Source organism: Mercenaria mercenaria, chromosome 13 (assembly GCF_021730395.1).
Source record: "Mercenaria mercenaria strain notata chromosome 13, MADL_Memer_1, whole genome shotgun sequence".
Classification (NCBI taxonomy): Eukaryota; Metazoa; Mollusca; class Bivalvia; order Venerida; family Veneridae; genus Mercenaria; species Mercenaria mercenaria.
This window is the reverse complement of record NC_069373.1, coordinates 19,108,149-19,125,368: the sequence shown is the minus strand read 5'-3', so window position 1 is coordinate 19,125,368 and position 17,220 is coordinate 19,108,149. Positions and strand designations below refer to the sequence as shown.

The following is a 17,220-nucleotide window of genomic DNA, read 5'->3' as shown; positions in this document are numbered from 1 at the left end:
ATTGACTCTCGCACTCTGGCCGAGACTATGTTCTCAATAATGCTGCAATTGCCATGAAAATTGTGAAGTTCTGTGCCCCAGAGATCGACGCACACCGATTTCACTAGACTCATTTTACTGCTGAGAAAATGAACATGCTTGCCATTGCCTCAAAGAACATTGTCGGGCTGTCTCCATACAGCATTTCAAATTTCTATAAGATTACCAAGTCTCTCGGGTGTCAAGGCAAAGAAGACAGTAGCATTGACTCCGACACAAAAACCCGAGTGGAAGCCGCCATCGGTTGTGTCGATATATTAAGCAAGGCTATGGTCAAAGAAATCAGTCAGGGTACGATTAGCAAGCGCGCCGAGGAGGCATACCTGCCTTTGTCTAGCTACCGTGACAAATTCGTAGCAATGTTTGAAGCGTTCGAAAAGGCCAAGAATCTTTGTAAACCCCTGTTTGAGACTGCTAAAGCAGGCTGTGGCCTGAACCCTGCACAGCTTAAAATGGTAAACAACCTATTCAACATTTACAACATGTTGATCGGAAACCACCCTTGTGTATTTGAGAACATGGAGTTGGACCGTTTTAAAAAGGGCAATGCAAATGCAGAAGAAGGAGTGATTGGTCTGAATACTCTTTCCGCGCCACAGGTAACCACAGGACAGCTACCTGCTTTGTAGCTTACATTTACATGGGTGAGGAAATGTGGGACTTTTTCAATACATTTATACTGTATATTTGCCTTAGGCACTCGTCTCCCAGCTATAAGAACACATTGTCTCTGAACAGCAAGGGCAAAAAGATTTACAATGCAACCAATGACTTAGCCTGCTGCTTGCCCAAGTTGAACCCAGACCTGAAAGGGTTTACCTACACCGAGTACAGAAAGTTGCTGACTATGCTTGGAAGCCGGTACTAAGACCGTGAGGAACAAAGAACCATTCACGCGATGTTGACACACTCCGCCTCTACTGCAGAGCGTCACTATCTGCAGGGATCCGAACAGGCAGGTAGTAAAGGGCGTGGTGTGTATGCTTCCAAAGATATACCCGCTGATACGGTGGTTTGCGATTACCACAGTGAGGTATGCAATGCTGAAGTTGGCAAATATCGATACGAGGTCGAATACGTGAATAGGACAGATATTGTATATATGTATTGCTTTAAGTTTGAGGGGAAGACGTATTACGTCGATGCGGTAAAACATTGTCTGTGCCACAGCGATAAAAAGCAGATCAAGGGCTGTTTGATGGACCGTAGCAAGACAAAGCCAAACTTTATTGTCCGCTCCGTTAGAAATGGTGGTCATATTCGACTGCTCATGGTAGCGAAACACAAGCAGAATCCAGTAACACTGATTAGGTCAAACTGATAAAACAGTTTGAGAGAATAAAAAATATTCTTGTTGACTTTACTTACAAGAAAGTTACAATTTTGAGAAGATGGCCGGTAAATCTTTAAAAATTCAAGTTGCAGTATTAATAGTTTTATATAGCTTCTTTACTGCTGAAAGTTTGTACATCCGTTTAGAGATACAGGGAAAAGATTCAGCAGTTTCATGAAAATTTGCTCTTAAACCTTATCATGCTGGACTTGATTGATTCTGTCTTTGCGGTCAGTGTAGATCAAGATCTGCACTGTTTGCCATTTAATCAGTATCGTTTTGGTAATTCCCCCTTTAACAGTCAATGTTACTGCCCAGATTAAAAGATGGACAAGTTCATTATAGAAATGTAGCAGGGTAAGGGTTAATTATAGTGCAAATTGTAAATTTTGCATCATAAAAGATCAAATTTCAGAATAAAATTGTTCCTGAATATATGAATCTTCTCTGGTTTCAAATCTAGAATGGCCCTTAGTTATATTCATGATGACAATAACAATGCTGTGCTCCATTTCCGTTATTTTTTTCATGTCAGAATATTTTCCGAATTTAATAAACACTTTTTTGTTGTTTTTTTCAGGAAATAAACCATCCCCTGAATTAGTTTGTTATGGACTGGGCAATTTTGCTGAATCTTACATTGCTAGATACCAGCTAGCCCTTCTACTGGCTCTGAGGGAGGAGTTACAAGTAAGTTTTTACATACATATTAGAGTATAATATTAGATTTCATACTTTCATGGGAAGTAATAGGGCTTCAACTTGTTATTTCAAAAAGCATCGAAATTCAGAAAATTGCAATTTTAATACAAAATTGCTGTGTACCTTGAAAATGAGCATGTTTAATCTATTTTTTAGCAAGCAAATTGGTTTAGCATTTGAGAAAGATTTGAAATGATAGAGATTATCTACATTCTGCATGGGATTTCTCATTTTTCAGTGGGGGTTACATTATACTAGTTCAGTTCCGTCTTTATTTCATATAGATAATCAAATCTTTTGACTCATTTTCAGTACTTCAGAGCATTTCAGTGATAGAAAAACCATACGTAGCCAGTTAGTATAACTTGTTTTCTTACCAAAAAAAAAAAAATTGAAATGTTATGTTACATATGAGAAAAATAATCTGTTCTGAAAAACATCACCCTCTGAAAAGACTCCCATGAACTTTGCCATTTAGCTTTTACACATAATGTAGACATTCTCTCAATGAATAAAACTAAAATCTGGAAATTCACAGTGAAAGTGATCTAAATCTTTTCCAGGGCCTCCTCTGCCATTTGCCAATACAAATTCTAAGAGCTGGCTACAGATTTTTGAAAGTGGTGACAAAATTTTTATTAGAATGTGACCAAATTTCAGCAATTCAGCTTCAGTTTGGCAGTTTCTCTCAAAAAGTGGCTACACCTCTCTGAGACCCAGTGGAGGCCCTGTTTTTCTCAGTACAATAAGCAATAAAACTAAGCAAACAATATTATATATAGCTGCTACATCCTTTGAGCTGTGCCATGAGAAAATCAACATGGTGGCTTTGCGACCAGCATGGATCCAGACCATCCGCGCAGTCTGGTCAGTATCCATGCTGTTCGCTAACGGTTTCTCTAACTGCAATAGGCTCTGAAAGCGAACAGTATGGATCCATGCTGGTCGCAAAGCCACTATATTGGTTTTCACATGGTGTGGCTCATATGACGGCCATTAAACCATATTTCATCAACAACATGGATCTACATTTTGGACTACTTCACATGTAACACTGTGTAGTCACTTCCTATCTGGTGTAAACAGTCCTGGACGTGTTCAGCCCACAGACTAGAATTACTCTAGCTACTATTAGTCCCTTAGGCGGTGTTGACTGGTTCAAGACTTGTAATGGTCATGCAGAATGAGCCAGGCAAAAGCAGTTATACTTGTTGCCAGGGCCAGGGTTGTGATTGGTCAGTTACTTCTTAGCTCACCTGAGCCAAAGGCTCATGGTGAGCTTTTGTGACTGCTCTATGTCTGTCGTGCCACCATCAACATTTTCTAAAAAGTCTTCTTCTTGAAAACCACATGGCAGAATTACACCAAAAAACTTCACAGAAATTATCCTTGGGTGGCCCCCTTTCATAATCGTTCAAAGAATTGAATTCCACGCAGAACTCTGGTTGCCATGGCAACCAAAAGTAAAAGCTTTAAAAATCTTCTTGTCCAAAACCGCAAGGCATAGGGCCTTGATATTTGGCGTGTGACATCATCCAATGGCAATCTATGAAGATTTTTCAAATTGTGCCCATGGGATGAAAATAGGCCCGCCCAGGGGTTCCCAAGTTTACATAGACTTATATAGGAAAAAACTAAAAATCTTCTTTTCTAAAACCACATGACCTAGGCCTTTGCTATTTGGTATGTAGCATTGCCTTGTGGTCCTCTATGACAATTTTTCTTGACAAACTATGCCCCTGGGATGAAAAGAGGCTCTGCCCTGCGGGTGTGGGGGTCTCAAGTTTTATATAGACTTATATAGGAAATTTTTTTAAAAATCTTTTTGCCTGAAACTGCAAGGCATAAGCTTTTGATATTTGGTATGTTGCCTTGCCTAGTGTTCCTCTACCAAAACTGTTCAAATTATGCCAATTGGGTGAAAAAAGGCCCTACCCTAGGGGTCCCAAGTTTAACATAGACATATAGGAAAGAAACTAAAAAATTTCTTGTCTGAAAGTTCAAGGCCTAGGCCTTTGATATTTTGTTTGTAGTATTGCCTAGTGAATCTCTAACAAGATTGTTCAAATTATGCCCCTAGGGTGAAAAGAGTTCCCACCCTGGGGGTCACTTGTTATATGAGTTATACAGAAAAAAAAATACTTATCAGATTGTATTTCCTAGACTGCTAAATTATAATTACCTGATGACCCCAAGTGATTAGGGTCACTTGACTGACCTTGACCTACTGACCTACTTTCTTGTTTTTTTTTTAAGATACAGCCTTGAAATTTTGGTGACATGTACAGTTTTGCACATAGATCTTAAAACTGACTTTCAGTGACCATGAATGTGACCTACTGACCTGCTTTCTTAATATTTTAGCATCAGTTTGCCATTTGAAACATGTAGCTCATATCACTCAGGTAAGTGATCCAGGGTCATCATGACCCTCTTGTATATTAGTGTGAAAGCCTGTCGTACCAGAGTTTTCAGCTGAACTCAAGGAATGTCAGATATACATTACTGTTAACCTTATAATACTTTCACACCAAATATGGACAAGTAGAGTTAAATATTCTCTGTATAGAGGACATCAAATGAGTTTAATTTCAGTTGTTAATTTGTAGACAGTATTTAATAGTTCAGTAAATTCAGTACTGAAACAAAATTTAATATTCTATTTATGACATAATCAATTAAAAGAAACATCTTACCTTAACTCCAATACTATAGACAACAGAAGGAAGTCATTAAGTAATTTGAAATGACTACTTAATCTTAAATTTAGAAATAATTCCATTATCAACATAACAAATATTTATTAAAAAAGAACAGGATGACCTGGCCCCGAGTTCACAAAACATTTTTGATAATGAAACTTTATTTGTCATTTATATCTAAATAGTGTATTGAAACTAAATTTTAAGTTAATAGCTATTTTCAAATGGCTCTTCAGTTCTAATGGTCAGTCTCAGTTGGAACTTAACCCTGAAGTTTTAGTAAAATTGATATTAAAATTTTCAAACTCAGCCAAGACTGAAAAATGTTTCATGAACACAGGGCCTGAACTTACCTGATTTGTTGACTGTGAACAAATGAGCCGCGCCATGAGAAAACCAACATAGTGGGTTTGCGACCAACATGGATCCAGACCAGCCTGCGCATCTGCGCAGTCTGATCAGGATCCATGCTGTTCGCTTTCAAAGCCTATTGCAATTAGAGAAACTGTTAGCAAACAGCATGGATCCTGACCAGACTGCGCAGATGCGCAGGCTGGTCTGGATCCATGCTGGTCGCAAAGTCACTATGTTGGTTTTCCCACGGCACGGCTCAAATGCAATTTTGTTGACTAGGAGCATAAACATTGTAAGTATGGCTGTGCAATATAAATTTTATAGTCATAAAAAACATGTGAATGTGATAAACACATTTACTGAATGTTTATGTTAAATTTTGTAGATTGGTGGAGGAGACTGTGAGATATATGACCCACAATTCACACCAGAGGAATCATCATTGCTATTGGAATTGAACTTTCAGGTGCTACAGAATAATCAGGTAGGCAAAAACAACCCCAAATAACAATGATCTTTAAAGGCACATAATGCTCTTATTTAAAATGTGCAGCTTGTTTTTGCATATATACTCAGTTTGTATGGAAGATGGTTGCTGACTTATGATAATAACTGTAGAACCCTTGGACATATTAACATGAAACTTCATATACAAATGTAAATATTGCACTTTGTGACTTTATGCACTGTAAACTAGGGGTCAGTATGCCAATGATCCGGTCAGAATGATTTTGGAACTGAATGTATATCAAGTCCATAGTTCGGGCATGCTTCAGTCTGTAAGCTCAGATTCTGTCAGTATTTTTAGTGTTCTTGTAGTCTACAGCTCTATGCGAAAAAAATCAAATCTTGATTTTCAGAACTGAAACTTCCTTGTGGTAAATTACTCGGGTTCATGTATATAGTCGCACATATGCAGTCTTTCTGTTTATGTTTGGTTGTATTAAAGCTCAGTATTAATGTGTATTTATTTCAGGAGGGTAAAAGAGAGTGTAGTCCAGATACAGTCACCATATTCTATATGCCACATTGTGGTAAAGCTTTATATAACAACTTGTTGTGGAGAAACTGGGGTTGTCAGTTAGAGAATGTTGTCATAATTGGCAATAGTTTTACACACATGATTGACAGGTAATTATGATATTGTGAAATTACTATAAACTGGGATCTTCATGGTAATTAAGGCTACTTAGTTCAAACTACTTGCCTCAAACTGCTGGAGGCTTTAGTTAATATTTAAACTCGCCCTTCTATCTCAGTAGATGTACAAGACATAGATCTATGGATCACTGCATGAGTTTGATCTGCAGAAATGTAATGATTTGAGAAAAGAATATGTCTGATTCATGTGGATAAGGTATCAGTTACTTGTGGAGAGCAGGTAGGTACTGGTACTGAATCCAGGAACATTGGTTAGGTTTATTGCTGCCATTACTTACATGAAATACTGTTGAAAAATGGGTCTTAACCCAAAACAAACAAAAATGAACCTTTTGTATATAGAACTCTTGGAAGGACAGTGGGTTAATTTATGCCTGCAATAATGCCTAGAGGGACAGATTAGGTGTTTTCTTGTACCATACATTCTTACAAAAAATCAAGCTGCTACCTTATCCCATATTAATGACTCTAGACTAATGAATAAATACCAAAAATTGGCTTTCAGTTCAAAATGAATGAAAACATGATGATGTCAGACCAGAAATGGACATTGTATCCTTCCTTCATGTCTGAATCTCCTTCTGAATCAAGCCCTGTAAAAGGCTTATCTGATATTGTTTGTCTAAGTGGTTTTCAGCTTTGCTGAATTTTAGCTCATCTGAACAAAAAGTACTGGAGATGAGCTTTTCCCGTCACCCAAAATCTATTTGAGCTGCACCATGAGAAAACCAGCATAGTGGTCTGTAACATTGTAAGATCTTCTCCCAATTTAATTCAAGTGAGTGCACTCTGTCCCATTTAGGGCTAGACCTAAAAATAGAAATACCATTAAAAGACTTCTTTTCATGAGTCACTTAATTGATCTTCATCAAACTGTAGGGTTATTTGAAGTTCCTCTCCAAATGAGGGTGCTTGGACCCATTTAGGGACCACTAGAGCTGAAATAGAAATACCTGTAACGACTTCTCCTCATCCACTTCATTGATCATCATAAAACTTGGCCTGTTGCAATATTACAAGGTCCTCTCTCATATTTGTTCAAATAGGGAAGATCGGACCCTGAAAAGTGCCACTAGAGCTAAAAATAGAAATATCCAACAACTTCTTTTCATGAACCGCTTGATGGATCTTTATTAAACATGATCTGTAGTATTTTTATAAGGCTCTCTCCCAAGTCTGTTCAGTTTGGGCCCTTTACCCCTTTTAGGGCTTGTTAGAGCTAGAAATAGAAAAACATTTAAATGACTTTTTCTCATGAACTGCTTTGTGGATCTTTGTGAAACTTGGCCTGTTGCATTGTTTTAAGATCTTCTCCTAAATTTATCAAAATGGTGGTGATTGGCATGTTTTATTGGCAACTAGTTTATAATAAACACAGATGTTACCATTCATAATATCAGTATGTCATACGTATATTCATGGTCCAACAGGGAAGGTCATGTTAGTGACTTAGGGCCACAATGGCCTGCTTGTAAAATAATTTAAACATTCCTTGGATGACTCTACCAAGATCAAATCATTCTTTTATCATAAACAAGGATAAACCACATGAACTAAAAATTTAGAAAAAATCTTTATGTGACATCTCTTTAACTGCTTGTGAGATTTTGAAATAATTTTTAATAATGACTTACATGTGAAATATCTAAGACTACTTTAACAGTAATAACACTTCCATGAGTTGTTTTTTTTACACATGCAACAGTCAGAGAAAATAGCAAAAGTACTTGCTAAAATTTCTGATTCTGCAGTAGCTTTGTAAAGCTTTGTCTCCACTGACTAACTTGTTTAGAAAAAAAAATGAAAAAATTATTTTTATGGAAGTAATATGTATTATTCCAGTTAACGCCCATTAAGGCTTAATGTGATCATTTTATTTGCAGTACACCTACAAGAATTCTAGAAAGAACAGCAAATTATGTTATAAAGGTAAACAAACTGTTAATTATAAAATATATTTATAAAAATCTTGTGACATTTTGTTCTTTATGGTAATAGAGTATTGTTCACAAAAATAATTTGGTTATTTTCAAGATGGCTTTGAAATCTCATGTTATTTCCGGCCCTTGTGAAAATATGGTAAGAGATTAAAGGTACCTTTACTAATGTAGTTTTGAACCCTCATTTGGGATGTAGAGTTTTTTCATGTGTAGAAGTCATCCAGCTGGCATAAGGACAGTTCATTGTCTTACCTAGGTGCTGCTGTGGCTTAAATTATGTTTAAGTCTTCCTCCGCAATCAAAACATCATCATTTAAAACTCTGGTTATTTTAAAAAAAATCCTTGTTCATGCACAGGGACCACTATTGCCATGTTGTTAAGGTGTTCAGGTGAACTTCAGATCACTTGTCCCTCAGCAATGAAGCCACTCATCCGGCTTAAGGAAGGTTGATTGTTGGACCCAGGTGACAACCTATGCAGTAATGTTTTGAAAAGTGACAGTATGACCTACATGTATCCATGTAACTTTAAACCCAACAAAAAACAAAATATTGCAGAGTAATGAATCCGAGGTCTGTTCAATTTCATACATATATAAGCATACATTTAATTTCATGTAAAATTGCTTCATATCAGAACTTTTATGTTCCCACTAAAGGTAGAAAATTTCTTTGAAGGAGGACTTCAACTTACACCAAAAGGATGATGCCAAGAATATAAGCATGACTTTACCATTATAAAATTGTTGGCATTACTTAATTAAACTGTAAAATTACAAAATTAACAAAGTAATACATATAATCTACAATTTTATGCCGAAGATGTAATAGAAATAAATTCATTTTAAAGAATTTTCAATGACATACATTTAGGTTGAATTATAGTAATTCAAACTTTTTTATCTTACAGATTCAGCCATTTACACAGGAAACTCCATTACAGGTTCCAGCACAATATGAGGATGTTTTCAACAACACAAGCATACATACATTCAGTTGTCGTGACCTGGAAAATATACCGCATGACCTCTGGCAAAACAATATTGAACCAGTTTATGACCTCACTGATGCAGAAATAATTTTCCGATGACACTTTGATTTTATTTATTTAGCTTGTTTAATAATATTTAATAGGATAAAACAATGTTCTTTCAGTTGTATTTAAATTATACAACATTGTTAGTTCAAAGCAAACTGGTAATAAAGTTGTGTTTTTGTTTTATCATAATGCAGTTACCAGTATTTAATCTGTACAATGACTGAAATTATTCTATAAAAAAAGAACACTAGAAATTTGTCCATTGGACAAAAATGTCTCTGCTATAATAATGGTATGATGTTTGCAGTTAGGGAGAAATGGCATACTATGCTAAATTTCTATAATGAACTGATCAATCATTCAGTTTAGGCAATACCATTTATTATTGTAAGGGGTGTTCGCTGAAAATTTATTAACTGAAAAGCGAACAGTGCAAACCATGATCAGCCTGCACGGATATGCAGGCTGATCTTGGTCTGCACTGGTTGCAAAGGCAGAATCACTTGCCGCCAGCAGGCTTAAGGTTAATAGCACTGAATCCTAAATGTAATTGTTACGTTTGAGCTAAGGTTCTAATGTTATTGTTTATACCAAGTTATTTGATCTGTTTATGCTAAGTTATTAGAATACCCATCCATACTTAGAGAAGTTATAGACACAACAAGAACTTAATACTGTTGATCTCACAGTGTGACCATGACCTTTAGCTAGGCTTCCCACCCCTGAATCTTACATTAGACATAGCGTCTCATTATGGTTGATGTGTTTGCAGAGTTATTTATTTCTATGCACACAGAAGTTACGGAAGACGTGAAAAAACAGTCTTAAGTCTTTGAGCTACTGTTTATCCACATCACTAAGAGGGTCTTTAAGAATTTCGGCTTATTTTTCAAGATCCAGATATAAACTACACATCATTCTAAACATCTCTGAGAATGGTAATGTGACCTTGTAAAATATCTTTAAGAAAGTCAGTTTTATGGTGGAAAGAGTATTTTTCCTATTTCAAAAATCAGTCAAAATCATAGTTTTGAAAAAAAAAAATTGAAATTTTACATATGTTTTGCATAGATATGCCACGTTTATGCAGATTAAAATATCTTAAATGTGTTATAACAATCCATCAGCAATTTAAGGCAAAAGTTTCATTTGAAAATTTTTTTGGTGGCCAAAGTGTCTGAAATCTACATTGGAAAATAACCTCATCAAAATCGTTTTTGATGATAAATAAAAAATTTATAAAGATATTTTGAAAAAATTGAAACTTCCCATTACCATCCTCTGAGTTCTTTAGAATATGGTATTGTTGTTTTTTAACCCTTATCATGCTGGACAGGACTGATTCTGTCTTTGCGACCAGTGTAGATCATGATCAGCCTGCACATTTGCACATCTGTGCAGTCTGATCAAGGTCTGCACTGTTCGCTGTTCAATCAGTATCTTTTTGGTAAACACCCCTTTTAACAGTTAATGGTACTGTCCAAATTGAAAGATGGACAAGTTCATTATAGAAATTTAGCAGGGTAAGGGTTACAGAAAAGATGGATCATCTCAGCATGCTACAGGCTACAGACTAAGCACACTTTACTGAAACAAGCACATGCACATATGCATACTTGCACATGGACAGGGGTATCACAATACTCCTCTTATAAAAATGTAGAAATCATTAAACCTGCAGGTTGTAACCAACACCATTGGATTACTAGATATTACGAGTGCAGTCACAGAGACGGGATTAAATATCTGCTACTGCTATGGTATAAATTATGGTATTTTCATTTCCACATGTTCCCATCTATATTTCCACTCATTGCCATTGGCAAGCATATCATTTTTAGCTCATCTGATTTTTTGAAAAAAAAATGATGAGTTATTGTCATCACTTGAGCGGTTGTCGGCGTCGGCGTCGGCGTTGCCTGGTTAAGTTTTATGTTTAGGTCAGCTTTTCTCCTAAACTATCAAAGCTATTGCTTTGAAACTTGGAATACTTGTTCACCATCATAAGCTGACCCTGTATAGCAAGAAACATAACTCCATCTTGCTTTTTGCAAGATTTATGGCCCCTTTTGTACTTAGAAAATATCAGATTTCTTGGTTAAGTTTTATGTTTAGGTCAACTTTTCTCCTAAACTATCAAAGCTATTGCTTTGAAACTTGGAATACTTGTTCACCATCATAAGCAGACCCTGTACACCAAGAAACATAACTCCATCTTGCTTTTTGCAAGATTTATTGCCCCTTTTGGACTTAGAAAATCAGTTTTCTTGGTTAAGTTTTATGTTTAGGTCAGCTTTTATCCTAAACTATCAAAGCTATTGCTTTAAAACTTGCAACACTTGTTCACCATCATAAGTTGACCCTGTATAGCAAGAAACATAACTCTGTCCTGCTTTTTGCAAGATTTATGGCTACTTTTGGACTTAGAAAATATCAGATTTCTTGGTTAAGTTTTATGTTTAGGTCAACTTTTTCTCTTAAACTATCAAAGCTATTGCTTTGAAACTTGCAACACTTGTTCACCATCATAAGTTGACCCTGTACAGCAAGCAACATAACTCCATCCTGCTTTTTGCAATACTTATTGCCCCTTTTGGACTTAGAAAATCATTTTCTTGGTTGAGTATTATGTTTAAGTCAACTTTTCTCATAAACTATCAAAGCTATTGCTTTAAAACTTGCAACAGTTTTTCACCATCATAAGTGGACACTGTACATCAAGAAACATAACTTTATCTTGCTTTTTGCAAGAATGATGGCCCTTTTTAGACTTAGAAAATCATGGGTAGGACAATATTTCTATTACACAAAAAAAATCAGATGAGCGTCAGCACCCGCAAGGCGGTGCTCTTGTTTTTAATTCAATAGTCTTTTGACACATTACTATACCAAGTTTCATTCCCATTAGTTTTTTTAAGTTATTTCCTATCTTTCACTACATCAAGTTTAATTACTTTTCTTTATTTCTTTCATTGGTCTTCCAGTTATCATCCAGACAAAAAGTGTGAAAAAAATTAAGTACAAAAAGTGTGAAAACGAGCTGTCACTATTAGTGACAAATGCCCCTGAAGCAGACATAAAAAAAATCACACATCATTTTGTGACCTTGACCTGAGAGACCCGGGTCATATTCGCAACACACCTTAATATGGTTAACATTTGTGTGAAATTATTTTAAAATCCCCCTATGAATGTTGAAGTTGCAGCCTGGACAAGAAATTACACGGACACATGCACACACACACACACAGACGGACAATGATTTTAGTATGCCCACCTTTGGGGGGCAGTGAAAAATACTAAAAATGTCCAAAGGTGACCTTGACCTTGGAGCTAGGGGTCTGGGTGTTGCACATGATAAATTAACTCTTGAGGAACATTTTGTACAAAGTAATTTTAAAATCCCTTGATAAATGGACAGAGTTGTGGACTAGACAAGAAACAGACCATGTTAACCTTTGACTTCTAAGTGTGACCTTGACCTTGGTGCTAGGGTTCTGAGTCTTGTGCATGACACTTCATTTCATTATTGGGGACATTATGCCAGGTAATTTTAAAATCTCTTCATGGATGGCAGAGTTATGGACCAGACAAGAAACAGACCATGTTAACCTTTAACCTTAATGCGACCTTGACCTTAGAGCTAGGGTCTGGACCTTGCGCATGACACGTTGTCTCATTATGGGGAACATTTAAGCCAAGTAATTTTGAAATTCCTTGTTGATTCGCAGAATTATGAACTGGACACAAAACGGACCATGTTAACCTTTGACTTCTAAGTGTGACCTTGACCTTGTAGCTATGGTTCTCATGGTAAACATTTATGCCAAGTTATTTCAAAATCCCTTCATGGATGGCAGAGTTATAGACCAGACGAGAAACAGACCATGTTAACCTTTAACCTTAATGTGACCTTGACCTTAGAGCTAGGGTCTAGACCTTGCGCATAACACGTTGTCTCATTATGGGGAACATTTAAGCAAAGTAATTTTAAAATCCCTTGTTGATTGGCAGAATTATCAACCGGACACGAGACGGACCATGTTAACCCTTGACCTTGGAGCTAGGGATCTGGATCTTATCTCATTATGGTAAACATTTATGCCAAGTTATTTCAAAATCCCTTCATGGATGGCAGAGTTATGGACCGGACATGAAACAAATCCTGTTAACACATGACCTTGACCTTTGAGCTAGGGATCTGGGTCTTGCGCATGACACGTCGTCTCATTATGGTGAACGTTTATGTCAAATTAGTTTCAAATCCCCCTATGAATGAAGTTCAAGCCCAAACAAGGATTTACACGCGTACACACATGCACGCAGACAAACAGTGCGATTTTAATATGCCCGCCTCCAGGAGCATAAAAATTACAAAAGGAGATAATTTTTTTTGAAGCAGCATTATCATCCTTGCACTGTACACTTCATCTTGTAGTCATGTATAACTGTTTCAGGTTTCATTGCATTGTTTTCAGTGGTTTATCCTCTCGACAAGTGATGGACAATGCACTGGGCAGAACACATTGCCAAACAGAACATAGCATAGGACAAGACAGAACCCGACAGGACATAGCGCCACAGAACAGGACTCAATGCCGCACAGGACATTGTGCCAGACATGCAGTCTGCATATTTATATCTCTGATAAGATTCAAGTTTATAATATAGGTCTTAAGCTGAACAAATCTTAAACCTCCAGCATGTGATAGCAATCTTGAAATTGACCAGTTGTAAGGAAGTATACAGAAATGAGTCTCTGAACAAAGTTTGGTCATAGAGCAGTTAGTCTCGATGCATGTAGTCCTTCACTTTAGGGCTGCATTCCATTTTTTAAGATAATGTACAATGCAAAGCCAAGTTCGAGTTCTAGAAGGGTTTACACAATGTCCAATTGTCTGCTGAACTAACAGCCAATGACTGAACTAGTGAAATCTGTGTATGACTTCAGCTGAAACTGCTCACTTGCTTTCAGAAAAACATGATGGCCCTGAGTTGCTCACCTGAGTAACACACCATAACAGAGTAAACATGTTTGACCTAGTGATTTCATGGAGACAAATATTCTGACTAATTTTCATGACCCAGGACCAAAAATGTGGCCTCTAGTATAAACAAGCATTTTCTTTGATCTGATCTAGTGACCAAGTTTTTGACCCAACGTAACCCAGATTAAAATTCATCCAAGATTTCATAAAAACAAACATTCTGATAAAGTTTCAGGAAGATTGGAGCAAAAAAGTGGCCTCTAGAGTGTAAACAAGCTTTTCCTTTGATTTGACCTAGTTTTTGACCCCACATGACCCAAATTCAAAACCATCCAAGACTTTTTGATCTGAGCCCGCCAGCTTAGCTCAGTAGGTAAGAGCGTTGGTCTACAGATCTCGGGGTCGCGAGTTTGATCCTCGGGCGGGGCGTATGTTCTCCGTGACTATTTGATAAACGACATTGTGTCTGATATCATTAGTCCTCCACCTCTGATTCATGTGGGGAAGTTGGCAGTTACTTGCGGAGAACAGGTTTGTACTGGTACAGAATCCAGGAACACTGGTTCGGTTAACTGCCTGCCATTACATGACTGAAATACTGTTGAAAAACGGCGTTAAACCCAAAACAAACAAACAAAACAAACATTCATTAGGATTGGACCCAAAATGTGGTCTCGAGTTTAAACAAGTATTTTCTTTGATTTGACCTAGTTTTTGACCCCAGGTGACCCATATTCAAACATGGCCTAGATTTCATCAAGGCAATCATGCAGACCAAATTTCATGAAGATCAATTGACAAATACAGCCTCTATAGCATACACAAGTTTTTTCTTTGATTTGACAGAGTGACCTACTTTTTAAACACAGATGACCCATATTCGAACTCGACCTAGATTTCATCAAGGCAATTATTCTGACCCAATTCCATAAAGATCAATTGAAAAATACAGCCTCTATTGCATACACAAGGTTTTTCTTTGATTTGACCTCGTGACATAGTTTTTGACCCCAGATGACCCACATTCAAACTCTATCTAGATTTTATCAAGGTAATCATTCTGACAAAATTTTATGAAGATCAATTGAAAAATACAGCTTCAATTGCATACACAAGGTTTTTCTTTGATTTGACCTAATGACCTAGTTTTTGTTCCTAAATGACCCATATTCAAAATCGACCTAGATTTGATCAAGGCAATCATTCTGACTAAATTTCATGAAGATCAATTGAAAAACACAGCCTCTATCGCATACACAAGGTTTGATTTGAACTAGTGACCTAGTTTTTGACCCCATATGACTCATATTTAGTCTTGACTTAAATTTCATCAAGGCAATCATCCTGACCAAATTTCATGCAGATCAACTGAAAAATACAGCTTCTATCGCATACACAAGGTTTTTCTTTGATTTGACCTAGTGACCTACTTTTTGACCCAAGATGAACCATTTTCAAACTCTGCGTAGATTTCATTAAGGCAATCATTCTGACCAATTTTCATGAAGATCAATTGAAAAATACAGCCTCTACTGCATACAGAAGGGTTTTCTTTGATTTGACTTAGTGACCTAGTTTTTGACCAGAGATGACCCATTTTCGAACTAGATCAAGGTTATCATTCTGACAAAATTTCATGAACATCAGTTGAAAAATACAGCCTCTATCGCATACACAAAGTTTTTCTTTGATTTGACCTAGTGACCTAGTTTTTGATCCCAGATGACCCATTTTCGAACTCTGCCTAGATTTCATTAAGGTAATCATTCTGACAAAATTTCATGAAGATCAGTTGAAAAATACAGCCTCTATCGCATACACAAGCTAAATGTTGACGGACAGACAGACGACAGACAGAGACGATGGACATTGAGCGATCACAAAAACTCATGAGCTAAAAATGCAGCCCCTATTGCACATGCGTTTTTCTTTGATTTGACTGGGTGACCTAGTTTTGACCGGTATGACCAATACCGGTATTCAATCTTGACCAAGGTTTCATCAAGACAAACATTTTGACCAATTCTTATGAGTTTCATCTTCATCACATAAATGAAATTTAGAATCAATCATGCAAGTAGTTACCAAAATATGTTCATTTTAATAAAAGACAAAGGGAGGTAATTTGAAATAAAATCAGTCAAGAGTTATCTACCTTGATAATCTGAGACCACATGAAGACAAGTAATACTTAACTTTCAAATCGATCACATACACATGATTAGGACTGAAGAAAGAAAAATGCAAAACTGAAATATAGCAACTTTTGTAAATCAGGGGCACATAACTCTGGTCCTACTAAAGCCATTTAGCTCTTGGAACTCGTCCATGATCTTTTAATCATACACATTCTGTGTAAATATTATCTGGATTGGTGAAGAAATGAAGTTGCTTGCGTGTAAACAAGGGAAAATATAGCAATTTCTGTAAAATCAGGGATGAGTAACTCTAGTCCTAATGGTTAGATTTCACTCATAATCGAACTCATTTGAGATCTTATGCTAATACACATTTGGATTGCTGAAGTAATGAAGGTGTTATAGTGTAAACGCGGTAAAGTGTAGGGATTTTTGTAAAATCAAAGACACATCACTCTGTTCCTACTTGTCTGATTTTGTTCAAAATTGAACTCCTCCAAGATCTTATGGCAATACATATTCTAGATAAATATGTTTTGGATTGGTGAAGAAATGAAAGTGCTAGAGTGTAAACAACATAAAATATAGTAATTTTGGTAAATCAAGTGCACATAACTCTGGTCCGAACAGCCAGATTTTGCTCATAATAAAACTTGTCCAAGATCTTGAGGTCGTACACATTCTATGTAAATATGATTAGATATGGTGAAGAAATGAAAATGCTAGAATGTAAACAAGGTGAAATATAGCAAATTTTGTCAATCAAGGGCACATAACTCTGGTTCTACCAGTCCGATTTTGCTCATAATTGAATTCATACAAGA

General features: G+C 36.5%; 1 protein-coding gene across 2 annotated transcripts in view; it reads left to right on the top strand.

The window, feature by feature from the left end:
* Positions 1-9,459, top strand: part of LOC123529508 (SRR1-like protein) — a 32,947-nt gene extending 23,488 nt beyond the window's left edge. For both annotated transcript variants that reach the window (XM_045309870.2, XM_045309868.2), the window contains 5 exons: positions 1,953-2,062; positions 5,516-5,614; positions 6,107-6,261; positions 8,175-8,220; positions 9,142-9,459. In XM_045309870.2, coding sequence (XP_045165805.2) covers positions 1,953-2,062; positions 5,516-5,614; positions 6,107-6,261; positions 8,175-8,220; positions 9,142-9,321 — 590 coding nt within the window. In that variant the 3' untranslated portion in view covers positions 9,322-9,459. The remainder of the gene's footprint in view (positions 1-1,952; positions 2,063-5,515; positions 5,615-6,106; positions 6,262-8,174; positions 8,221-9,141) is intronic.
* The last annotated feature ends 7,761 nt before the right edge of the window (positions 9,460-17,220 follow it).